This window comes from Carettochelys insculpta, chromosome 1, assembly GCF_033958435.1.
Source record: "Carettochelys insculpta isolate YL-2023 chromosome 1, ASM3395843v1, whole genome shotgun sequence".
NCBI classification, from domain to species: domain Eukaryota; kingdom Metazoa; phylum Chordata; order Testudines; family Carettochelyidae; genus Carettochelys; species Carettochelys insculpta.
Window position 1 is genome coordinate 286,272,083 of NC_134137.1, and position 13,098 is coordinate 286,285,180.

At 43.3% G+C, this 13,098-nt stretch overlaps 1 protein-coding gene across 1 annotated transcript in view; it reads left to right on the top strand.

Annotated features, from left to right (window-relative positions):
- The window catches only part of GRIN2B (glutamate ionotropic receptor NMDA type subunit 2B), a 259,391-nt gene that overhangs the window by 211,360 nt on the left and 34,933 nt on the right, over positions 1-13,098 (top strand). The window contains exons 4-8 of the mRNA XM_074983934.1: positions 2,864-3,072; positions 3,363-3,534; positions 5,565-5,718; positions 7,745-7,870; positions 12,152-12,381. Of these exons, the coding sequence (XP_074840035.1) occupies positions 2,864-3,072; positions 3,363-3,534; positions 5,565-5,718; positions 7,745-7,870; positions 12,152-12,381 (891 nt within the window). The remainder of the gene's footprint in view (positions 1-2,863; positions 3,073-3,362; positions 3,535-5,564; positions 5,719-7,744; positions 7,871-12,151; positions 12,382-13,098) is intronic.

A 13,098-nucleotide genomic window follows, 5' to 3' on the forward strand; every position in this document is an offset into this window, starting at 1 on the left:
TATGGCTGCCCCCAGTGGTCACTCTGCATAATCGCTGTTCCCTGAGGTCACTGCCTCCAGTGGTGAGTCTGAAGTATGTTGTCCCTCTTCTCTGTGTACCTTCCTTTCTATGGGCTGGGAAATCCTGGGATTTCGATCACTTTGTGGGGACAAGATGAAGCTGCATGGATAGCTTTTATGGTTTAAGAGAAATCCATGAACAAATGTGTGCATAGACAGACAGACCGACACACTCTCTAAAATATATGGAGAGAGACATAAAAAAATAGGATGTAATTAGTTTCAAGTGGAAAAAGATAGATCAAAGTCAGTTATTAAGTCAAAATAAACAAAACATGTTAATTAAGCCTAATACACAAAGAGAGATTGTTCCAAATTTATTTCCTGCCCCTCTGGTTGTTCCAGATAAATTTCGTCAAGTCAGAGCTAATATTTTCTCTGTCCTGGGTCTCACAGCTCCTTAAGTATTTTCTTGGCAAAGGAGAGTCAGTTTTTAAAAGCCACGCTGAAGATGACATTGATTGCTTCCTATTCCTTAAATAGAACTTCCCCATGGTGGGAACCCTTTGTTTAATCTTTCCCAGCCTCATGGAAAAATACCAGATTCAAAATGGATTCCAGCACCAGCTGGCATGGTCACTTATCTTTCTAGGACCAATCACAGTTTGGGCTTATAGGAAAAACAAAGCCTTTTATAGATTGCTACCTTGAGCACTGGGCCATTAAGCCCTTAAGTAGGTGCCACTAAGGGATCTCACTATAAATTCTAGATTAATAACCAGGTTTACACTTAATATTTCTAGCTTCATATACAAGAATGAGACATTCACACAAATAGAATATACACATTCAGGGGATCACAAGCCCTTGAAAGATAGGCTACTTGCTCTGTTTTGCATAAAGCATATTCAGGCTATTCATATTCAAAAATATTTCCATTAAAAATATGAGAGTGCAGCCTCACAGTTCCTATCTGGCAGCTTATTTGGTGGCCTGAGTGAAATGATCTTCATATCTGAGCCCAGTTCCTCGTGATCAGAAGTCTGAATTTCAGAAACCAGCAGCACAAATAGCCCTCGTTAGGCTCCTTGTTGTCATTCTCAGCTTAGAAGCTAAAGACACTCAATGAACCATAGAAGGACTGTCCTCTGCCCCTCAGAAATGGGCCATCTCAGTTAGGACTGAGGTATGAGACTGTGGAGAAAATTTGCTTTTCTGATGTCTGTTTGTACCTCTTTTAAGGCTAAACAGAGGCCATCGGTCTCTGTGGGTGTTAATCTGGCATGAAAATGTGCTTTTAAAAAAGAAAAAATACTGAATTTATTTTATGGTTTGACTGTGGCAGTCCCTCAGGATCATGAGAATGTCAGCTGCAGCCCACCCTAGCACGTGTTGCCAGCTTCTAATGTTCAGGTTCCCAAGGGCTGACCCAGTTCCTCCAACTGCTCAGACCTCTGACAGCACACTGGTGCCATCCCCTTATGGGACTGTATTGGCGCTGGAAGAGGGTTATGAGGTCACTGCCACCCCCAGGGTGACTTTTCTGTTCCTTTGAACAACTTACTGAACAAACCCACTCTGGCTATTTGCTTTTTTTCTTTTTTTTTTTTTAAAGTCAAATGAAGGTTTTTAACGAGCAATAAATGTTTTATGCTGGTTCTAGATGCCATCAAATGCAAAACACCAGACCAGCTTTGATTTTATTGAATAACCTTTGACACATAAAAAGGCTCTAATAAGTGCTTTTCTTCCTGTAATTTTTAAAATGAAATTCAGCGAAAGGTTGACAGCCACTGGATACTCCAGCCCTCTATTTACCCACAGGAAGCAGGTACACCATGAGCAGCAGCAGGTCATGCTTCCCACATACACTCACCACCCCCACCATCAATGTACCTTAAATCTGACCTGGAGGTACTGCTTGTAGGAATGAGTGGGGAGTTTATTCTCTAGGCCCATTCAGTCCTGGCCCTCTCAGCTGAAGCTGCCAGCCCAGATGCTTATTAGTGTCAATTGTGATGGGCTGGGCAAAAAAAACATGCAGAGGCCAGACTTTGATGTTTGAAAGCATCATAGGTGGGTTTTTCTGGAATTTCTGTAAGGAATATCTTACCATGGGGAATGTGTGTTCTAAATACATTACCTGGTGGTAGATTGCAATGGCTTCAAAGGAATAACTCCTTTTTGTGTGGGCTGTACATAGCACCAGTTGAACAAAGGAACCCATGCAACAAGGAAATCCAGGCTTATCAAAGAATTGAGAGTAGTGGCTGAAGGGGTAAGACTGTAGTATTTCTGTAAGCAAAAGTAGCATATATTAAAGTAATTGAATCTTTCTGAAATGTCTTCCAAATGCATCAGGAAGACAGAGCACCAGTTCTTTATCTACATGCAATCGGTAGATCTATACAATTTAATGGTTGTGAAAGTGCAGAAATGATAACCTGGAAAGATTTGAGCTGGATCATGTCAGAAGCTGTTAATGAGCTTTTCCATCAAAGTCCTACTTGTATGTGTCCAATCCTGACTGATAACACCCCCAGCTGTTCCAGTGATGGTTTTCTCCACCCAGGGGAACTCAGTCCAGACATGCAGGTCCCCTCTTATTAGCCCATTTAAGAATAGAGTCTGATCATTATGGCAAAGGTTACCAGATTGGTCAGTGGCTTTGTGGTGACTCTCCAAACTTATTTTCCTTGCAATCTACTGTACCGTTGGACCCATTTCTCCAGGGTCTGTTCTTGAGAAAAGCTCTTGCTTATGTGGGTGGGCTCAGGCACTCTTGTCTCCAGACAATACTCAATGGGCTAAGTCAGAGAGGGACTGAGCAGTCACGTGTTCTGTCTTGTTTGTGTCTCTGCAGGTGGGGAAGTGGAAAGACAAGAACATCCAGATGAAGTATTATGTGTGGCCCCGCTTTGAGCTGTACCCTGATTCTGAGGAGCGTGAGGATGACCATCTGAGTATTGTGACCCTAGAGGAGGCACCATTTGTCATTGTGGAGAGTGTGGACCCGCTAAGTGGCACCTGCATGAGGAATACAGTCCCCTGCCAAAAGCGCATTGTGACTGAGTAGGCGCTCATAGGATCTTTCTCATTTTGACTCACTGTTCTCCACAGATCAGGTGGAGCCTTCTGGGCTTGCCCTGACACTGTGCTCCAGCTAAGCCATCTGGGCTCTTCCAGTTTGGCGCAAGCTCTCACTGGCACAACCAGCCAAGCCCTCCAAGCTTGGCTCATTTTGCCCCTTAGCAGTGGTACTACAACCTGCGGTGCTCGTGAGGGGAGGTGTTCTGGGAATGGAAGGGGGTGGCTGAGGGAGTTCTCCTGAAACTTAGACCCTTGTTATTGTGACTGTTCAGGAACAAAACTGATGAGGAGCCTGATTATGTCAAGAAATGCTGCAAGGGGTTCTGCATTGACATCCTCAAGAAAATCTCCAAGTCTGTCAAGTTCACCTATGACCTATACCTGGTGACCAATGGCAAGCATGGGAAGAAGATCAACGGGACGTGGAATGGAATGATTGGGGAGGTAAGCAACAAAGGGCCAGGCAGAGCTTTACCTGGAGGCTGGACTATGGAGAAGTATGCTAATCCATGTTATTATTAACTCCCCTTCCTAGGAAGGGTCAGACGAGACCTCGTAACAATGATTGACTTGATGTGGGGCTCCATCTGGATGATGGATGTATGACTCCATTTTGGCATGCTCACTGCTGAACAACAGCTCCAATCTTCCTCACTTGTTATTTATTATTTTCTAGTGGGCCACATGTGTTTGGCACTTTACAATAATATGTGGGAGATGTCCTATGATATTACTCAAGGTACAGTCTGGACTTTTGGAGAGCTGTGTTCTCTTATTTCTCCAGACTTTTCTACTACTTCACTGTGAGAGCAGCTACTCCTGGCTTGCTCACACACAGCTTTCAGCATGTAAATTACCCAAGCTAAACTGCAAGGGTTCTTCAGACAGACAGCCTACTACACTGGAATTATACTGCAGAGCAACTCCAGCAAATTCCCAGTCCCAGACTTTCCCCACAAAATGTGTATCTTGTTCTGCCCAGTACCCTCTCAATATGCACTCATGGAAAATCTGTCATTTCCTGAATATAAAATTATATGCACAAATCTTGTCACCTCATATGGAGTTATCCAAACACACCGGCTTAGATAAAACAATAAAACAAGTTTATTAACTATAGAAAGATAGTTTTTAAGTGATTACATATGATAAGGCACAAAAGTCAGAATAAGTTTCAAAGAAATAAAAGATAAAATACAAACTAATAGCTAATTTAGCAAGCTAAGTGAAATTACAGCAGAAAGATCTCTCTCACCACATGCTTAGAGCCTGCCTGGCTTCCTTCAGCAGGACCCGTTTCCCATGTCAATAATGCTTCTCTTGTCTTTCAAGTGTTCTTGATACTGTGTGTAGAGATGAAGAGGGAGAGGTGATTTGGGACCTCTGTTCCTCATTTTTATTTATCTTTTCCCTCTTTGAGAATCATCTCCAGCTGGGGTTCAGATGGCAGCCAGTCTGTTTGCATGGGAATCTCCAGTTGTTCCATTGCCAAGATGTAAATTTCTTGCGCACACCCTTTTTCCTGCCAAAGAATGGCCAGTTAATCAGGTGATAATAATCTTTTTGATTATGTTGACACCTGGCTGGAGCATCAGTTTGCTTTTTGTCTCTAAGGTTTGTGTTGACTTTTCAACTTTTGAAACATATCTTATTCAGAGAATTTCAGGGTTGCCACACGTATTTTTCCATAAAAATAATTTTCAGCAAATTATGAGTTTGCAAATTATACCTCGCAAGGCCTGCTTTGTACAAAATGTATTATATTCTTATAAAAAAGGATGAACATAAGGGTACCTTTAATTTTTTCAGTCCATGTGGAATATATTTTGTTCCGGGTGCTAAAGCATGTGTTGCTGTGTACCACCAGTAGAAACACATGCTGCCAGCTGTGAGCGGCTATTGGCGCTCTGCTGATCTGCTGGGTGGCACCTGAATCTTTCCTGGGTGGCCACCCAAGCTTTCAGCATACAGGGAAGATTGGTATTGACTGTCATGTGTCCCTACACCAAGTAGTTTACTATCTAAATTAAGGAAAAGCATATAAGGGGTAAGGACAGATATTGGAGTGGTAGAAGAAAGGGAAGACAAGGACGATAGAAATAAGAGAACATATCTTCTGACAGATATATATCTATATATCTATATCTATACATATATATATCCTGAAAACTACACAGATCTTAGAATAAACACAAGACTTCAAATATCATTGCTATCGATGATACTTCAAATATCAATTTTAATACATAGAACATTTTTGAGCAGATTGGTATTTATAAGTCTTCTGGGAAAAGTATGCCTTGAAGAGAGATAAGAAGGGAGATGATGGACACAAAGACTGGCAGATGTTCCAAGCGTAAAGGTGTGTATGAAAAGATAGGAGTGGGAGAAGATAGTGGTGGGGTGGGGTCCTTAAGAGTGAAGCTTGAGGGGAACCAGCCTCACTAATTGTCTGTCTTTCCTCCTTTCCTGAGGTGGTCACCAAGCGTGCCTACATGGCAGTGGGATCCCTCACCATAAATGAGGAGCGTTCAGAGGTGGTGGACTTCTCTGTGCCCTTCATTGAGACAGGAATCAGTGTCATGGTGTCACGCAGCAATGGGACTGTCTCACCTTCTGCCTTCCTAGGTAAGCTCCTCTCCTGAGATGATAGTGAGTGAGGGACTAATGTAATCTCCTTATGAATCCCTGGGACATGCCTGAAGAAGGCGTTTCAGGCAAGGCTTTTTTATTTCAGGTTGTTTTATTTCAAAATCTTAAGCAAAATCCAGGCAAACGCCAACACTCAAGATTCAAGAGCTACAGAGTATTTCTCAGGGACCTTTTGGCATAATGCTAGCAAAGAGATGACTCACTCACAGCTCTCATCCTATAGTACACACTGTGTGTTTGTCTATACTGCTGTTTGGGAAGTGACTGCAGCACATGTAGAAATATCTGACCTAGCTTTGATTTAACTAACTCTGATAATAATACAGTGAACTCTTACATATCTGGCAGTCTTGGGCTGCCAGATATTCAAATATTCTCGATAATGGAGACGAATACGTAGCAATGCATAACACCAAAGGAAAACAAGATTAGATATTAAGAAACAAACAAAAATGTATGCAGAGTGCTTGATTTACCAGCTGCAGTAGTATTGTACACTGTAAACTTCTACTGTATTTGCTGCGTTTGTGTTTACTTTCACTATACTGTACTTCTGGAAAAGGTAACTAATATTTACTCATGGTTAAAATGCTGGTTACTTGAGTGTTTTGGATGATAGAATTCGGGATATGAAAGAGTTTGTTGTAGCGGTGGGGTTCAGCCCACCAAGGACTCTGAGTGTGTATTTGAATGACTAGCCCATGCTGCTGTGGCTTTGCCTGTATTGTTCTGGGAGCTAGCTAGATTAAAGCTAGTTTGGGTATGTCTGCATTGCTACAGTCACAGGACAGATGGGTCTCCCAGAAGAAAATTGTTACAGGTCCTTCTCGAGATCTTGTCCCTGTCCTTATTGAGATATGGTACTATGTGGCTTCAGACATGTCACCCTACAAGTGCACACTAACGTAAGCTCCCTTTGGCAAAGTACATGGTGGAAGATTAATGTTTAACAATACTTCTGAGAAAGTGTGGGCAGAATCCCTGAGCCAGACCAAGATTCCATCCCTGAATTCTAGTCTCCCAAGGTATTTGGGAGCAATCTCTAATTGCAGAATTGCTGCTGCATTTTCCCAGGCAGTTACTACATTCCTACTATTTATTGCTTTGCTTTTACAAAATACGTTGAGACGCAGCAAGCACGAAAGGTAAGTAAGCTACAGGAGCAGTCTGTGCTGCTCTCTGACAAGGATTCTGCAAACACTTGTCCATATGAAGTTACTCACATACCCAAAGAAGATAATCTAAACCTTTTTGGGATGGGGTTCTCAGGAGATAGTGCTTTCCTTATAAGCTTTCTGATATTTTTGGACTTTGGCCATGCCCTGAAGTATCAACAGGAAATATAAAACAGCAGCAACAAAATTAACACAACATTTTTTAATTTCAAGTAGATTTGGGTTCAAATTTTGACTGAAGATTGGAGCAGGGTCATATTTGATCTGAACTTGCTCAGCCCCATCATTTCACCTTAAGCTTAGAGAAGGGCAAAAGCCAGCTTTGGTCAAACTCTCGCAGGATACGAGCAGTAAGATTTCCAGTGCAGCCTGGTGTTCTTAGTTGCCAAGTGGCAGAGAGGAACATTGGTAGAACCACCATAACTCTGGCTGAACTGTAAAAACTTCAGGGCCAGAGTTTGGTTCTGGCAGGCAACTCACAATTTCACCAAGTCATATCCGAACCCATTTAATCCCCAGAAGGACTTAATGGGTAGAACTGTTTGCCACTGCATTTAGTAACATCTGTGCCTGGTTCCACAAGGAACTGGGCATCACAAACCCTGCAATGAAAATTGAACAAAAATGAACTAACTTCTTCCAGTCTCAGAAGCTTTGAGATTTGATCTGAGGTGGGGAAGTGAAGATTTGGAAGCTGTTTCTTATTCTATGCAGACCAGTTCCCCCAACACCTACCTGGATGTGGAGCCTTATACGTGGGATAGTGTGCCAGCTGTGAAGTATCTGGTCTTTCACCTTGTGCCCTGTTTTTCTCCTCTCTTGCCCAGAACCATTCAGTGCTGATGTATGGGTGATGATGTTTGTGATGCTGCTCATAATCTCTGCAGTGGCTGTTTTTGTCTTTGAGTACTTCAGCCCTGTGGGTTACAATCGGTGCCTTGCTGATGGCAGAGGTAAGAGGATATTTTGCCACTGCACACTTCTCTCCCTTCTCATCCCATCTCCTTAGTCAGGGGGCATTTCTGTTCCTCTTACACACATTCATGTATCCAGTACACTTGGATCTCCATGTTCTGTTTAAGAAGTGAAGAGAGTGAGGTGGGAAAATGACTCTTAGGATAATAATAATGCGTGTGGATAAATCATGGATAATCTGCTCATCTCAGGAGACTGATTTAGAGTCTTTCATGTACAGAATGCTAACTCCTAGCTATTTCTCACTGGCAGGGAGGGGAAATGGATACAGGTTTCTAGCACTGGAACAAGTAGAGGGCCCTGCTCTGCCAGGCCACCTTTTATCAGGGCTAAGTTTCAATTGTAAAAAAGTGAAAACAGCCCAGAGAAAGTAACTCTCCCTTGTTACATTTTTGATATCCCCAGACTTGATGTCCAATATGTGGGTGTGTCCCACCCCATTTAGTTTTAAAGCTCTTTTGTTGACCAAAGGTTGTGAAAGGACTTGGTGGGAGGAGCCGATGGGCTTGTCTTCACAAAGGGTTAGATTGACAGGGCAGCCATCGATCCAGCAGGGGTTGATTTATCATGTCTATACTAGACACAACAAATCAACTACAGATTGCTCTCCTGTAGATTTTGGTACTCCATCAGATTGTGAAGAATAAGGGAAGTAACAGGAAAGTTTTTTCTGTCCACCCAAGTGTAGTGTGGACCCAGTGGTAAGTAGATCTAAGTTATGTCAATCTGAGGCTGTGTCTACACGTGCCCCAAACTTCGAAATGGCCATGCAAATGGCCATTTCGAAGTTTACTAATGAAGCGCTGACATGCATATTCAGCGCTTCATTAGCATGCGGGCGGCAGCGGCGCTTCGAAATTGACGAGCCTTGCCGCCGCGCGGCGCGTCCAGACGGGGCTCCTTTTCGAAAGGACGCCACCTTCTTCGAAGTCCCCTTATTCCCATGAGCTCACGGGAATAAGGGGACTTCGAAGTAGGTGGCGTGCTTTCGAAAAGGAGCCCCGTCTGGACGCGCCGCGCAGCGGCAAGGCTCGTCAATTTCGAAGCGCCGCTGCCGCCCGCACGCTAATGAAGCGCTGAATATGCATGTCAGCGCTTCATTAGTAAACTTCGAAATGGCCATTTGCATGGCCATTTCGAAGTTTGGGGCACGTGTAGACGTAGCCTGAGTTACGCTACTAGTGTAACTAAAATTGCATAGCTTAAATTGACCTGTCCTGTAGTGTAGACCTGCCCTGGGAAAGCAAGATCTTCATTTTACTGGGGTTGAATGAGGAGTTATTTTGCAGGGCCTGGGAGAACGGAGGGAGCAAGTGTGATTTCCCTCTGTGACGCTTAAATGATTTTTTTCCCTGGGGGAAGAAGGGATGAGTCAGAGAAGAGGACAGACAGACAGGGACTTTTATATTAGCACAGACTGAATGCTCAGCAGTTAAGTTTGCTAATCTCTCTCCTTAAGCTCATTTATAAATTGGTCACCAATCTATGGCCTTATATTTTGTCAGCATACTGGTCACTTAATACCAGCTGAACTCAGATGTTTGTTTGAAAATATGTTCACTTGCCTGCCAAGCCATTGCCTCAAGCTGATTTATACCACCAAGTTAACAAGCACTGGAAAAAAAAGAGAATTTGTAATGGAAATACAGACAGAGATTTAAGTATAACTATGCTAGCGGGGACTTCTCTAATAACATTCAGCTGTGGACAGCATGTATGGGTAGATGCACATATCTACACAGATGTATGGACAGATGAAAATAGCTATGAGGTTAAAGGTAGAGACTCATATAGATGTGCAATCAGCTGATGATATTAACACAGCTCTGCGGACAGATGCAGATATTAAATTAGCAACATGGACAGATGCAAACAATATATCTGAAAAGTTGTAAATATTATATGTTTGAACAGATGTTTTTGTTAGTTCACATATGTAATGACTATGTGGATGACAGGTGCATATGTTATGGTGTTTGCTTGGTCACTAATGCTCCAGTTAAGGTTACTTTGAGACTCCCATCACTGTGTGGTTCCATAGTTGACAATCCACTTATGAAAATATGCAGTGAAATCAGTGGAGAAATTAGTGTCTTAAGGTGGAATTTTCAGAAGCACCTGAGGGCATGTCTACACTGCAATTAAAAATAGGCAGCTGCAGTGTAGATGTTCAGTCTCAGGCTGCTAGGGTCCCAGAGCTTGGGCTGTGGCCCAGGCCCAAAAGTCTATATGGCAATTAAACAGCGCTTTAGCCCAAGTCCCTTAGCCAGAGTCAGCTGGCATAGGCCAGCTGCAGGTGTTTAATCACAGTGTAGACATATGCTTAGTAACCTAGCACTGAAGACCAGTGTGATTTGTGCCCCTAAGTTATGAAGGCACTTTGAAAATCCTGGTCTTAGCCTCTCTCTCCTCTTTTTTCCTAAAAATAAATTAATAAAAGGCACAAAATGAACATCCTATTAACATTACAGTTATAAGCATCAGAAAGCCAGGAAGTGCAAAAATGAGTGCTTCTCACAACTGCTAATGTGTCTCCATTGCATAAGGAGGATTCCACTTTCCCAGCTGACACATCCCCACTGGAGTCTGCTGGATCTGTGTGTGCACCTCCCAGGGTAGAATTGGGCCCCTTGCACTTAAAATTATATTTATAATTAAATAATTAGTGATCTCAAAGGGCTGAGGTATAGCCCACCTGATATGAATGGGAGAGGAGGTGCAAGGAATCTTTATTCCCTTGTGCTCCTCTGCAGAGGTCAGTTGTAGTCACCATAAGCACCACAAAGTGTAGCACCACTCTGGGCTCTACCAATGCTCCAGGGGAAGGGAAGTATGCCCTACCCTTTCAATACCACACAGTGAGGCATAGTGGATAGCACGCTGGGCTGGGACTCAGGAGACCAGGGTGCTATTCTGACTTGGCCACTGCACCGCTGGGTGACCTTGAGTAAGTCAGTTCAACTCTTTGTATCTCAGTTTACCTATCTGTGAAATGGGAATAAAGATACCACCCTCCTTTATGAAGCCCTTTAAAGTGCTCTATAAGAACTAGGTATTGTTACTCTGTACATGAACTGAGGTGACTACAGAGGGTCATATGATACACCCTATGAAAGTGCAGTGGAGTTCCCACTCAGTTGCTTCCTGAGAAGACCCCTTGGAATAATCCCAGTTGTAACCTCTCTCCCTACTTGGTGAGGGCAAACTCCTGTCTGCCCCTCAGAGTTCTCTATCACTGTCTGACATATGTAGTGCGGGAGAGAACTTTACAGCTTTCATACGCTGAGTTTTGAAAATGATACCGTGATTGCTGTGTTGCCAGATGTATTTGTTAATTTGTTAGTTAGAGTGAGATTCTGCTCCAAAAAACAAGTATGTAAAAATGGCCCAATCTTATCTTCCTTGTGTCACTGACTTCCCAGAGAAGTAACATCTGACTGGTTTTTAGTGCTGTCTGCCCTCAGAGCCAACGCTACTAAGGGAGATTGAGCTGGACTCTTTTCTGGCTCATGCATCATCAACAGAATGGCTAAGGGAAACCTGTTTGTAGAGCGACGTGTGCCACTGATGCCTTCAGATTGGTCATTTACTTAGGCCTGGGCCAGCCCACTAGTTTATACAAAAACAACAAGTCCAGTGGCACCTTATAGACTAACACATTTTGGAGCATAAGCTTTCATGGGCGGGTCTTTGGCCAGATGATGAAGCGGGTCTTTGCCCATGGAAGCTTATGCTCCAAAATATCAGTTAGTCTATAAGGTGGCATGGGACTACTTCTGGTTTTTGAAGACACAGACTAACTCGGCTACCTCTCTGATAGTTTGTACAGATGTTCTAGTTTGTACAGACGTCCCTTAGGGAACAGTAGTATTAAACAGTTGTATGGCAGAGCAGAATTCCTTTGGTGAAGTCTTTATTACTGGTAATGATGCCCAAACCAAAAAGAAAGCATTTGACTTTCAGATTCCAGGGGGACTTAGGAGGTAGAAAAAATATCTATTTTCCTTGTAAACTGTGCTGATTTTTAGACAAAATCCTAAGAGTGGACGTCCACACTGCCATTTATTACAGCCTTTTCAGAATGAGGCTGTGCTTTAGTGCATCTGTAAAGACACAGCTGAGTGCAACTGCAGGTATTCATTACAGCCTTGGGAACAGAGGGCAATATTAATCCCGTGGTGAAGTTGTCTGGGTGAGAAGATCTGCAGACTGCTTGTCCTGAGGTTTTCACTGCCTGTCTTTGTCTCTTGTCACTCCAGAGCCAGGTGGTCCCTCTTTCACCATTGGCAAAGCTATCTGGTTGCTGTGGGGTCTGGTGTTTAACAACTCCGTGCCAGTGCAGAATCCCAAAGGTACCACTAGCAAGATCATGGTGTCCGTGTGGGCCTTTTTTGCTGTCATTTTCCTGGCCAGCTATACTGCCAACCTGGCTGCCTTCATGATCCAAGAGGAGTATGTGGACCAGGTGTCTGGACTGAGCGACAAAAAGGTAACAGAGCCACCCCAAACTTGAATGCGTCTTTCCCCAGGACAGAGGCTGCTCCTGCTTCTAACTGGCAATCTTCAGTCTAAACACTAGGCTTTGATGCAGTATCTGGGTTCAACTGTGCAAATGCCAATCACGGAAAAATAGTTGCACTTAGATGTTCAAAGCGCTGTGCAAATGAATGAGGTAACAGTACTGGATATCGTTTTGTAAAATCTCTGGGCCAGATCTTTTGCTAATGTAAATTAGATCTATTGAAGTTAGGCCACGCACTGATTGATGGCCAGGCTGGAGCTGGCCCTGCATTTTAATATTTGCTGTTATGAATAGACTCTTAGAAGCTCAAACCAGAGATGCTTTTCTTTGCCAGACAGTTTCCTATCCCGTGTTTAAACACACACTTGTGGTTGTTCTCTCATGTGTACTAGGCAGCGCATGTTGGTTTGTTCTGCTAGGATAGCTCGTGTGCAGCACAGCACTCACTGGTTTGTTAGGCTAGGGATGTTTATGAGCACTAGGCTGGTTTATTTTTATTATATGGATACTCATGAGTGTGCTGCTGTGGGTTCCCATTTCTTAGCTTAGAGTTTATTATTCAAGCATGGGCAGTTCAAACTGTTCCATAGCTGTATGGCTGTCTCTAAGCATGAGGCTGGAAACCCTTTTATTATCGTATGGTGGCTTGTGAGAACTGGACTGTAGACATTGTCTTGTTATAGC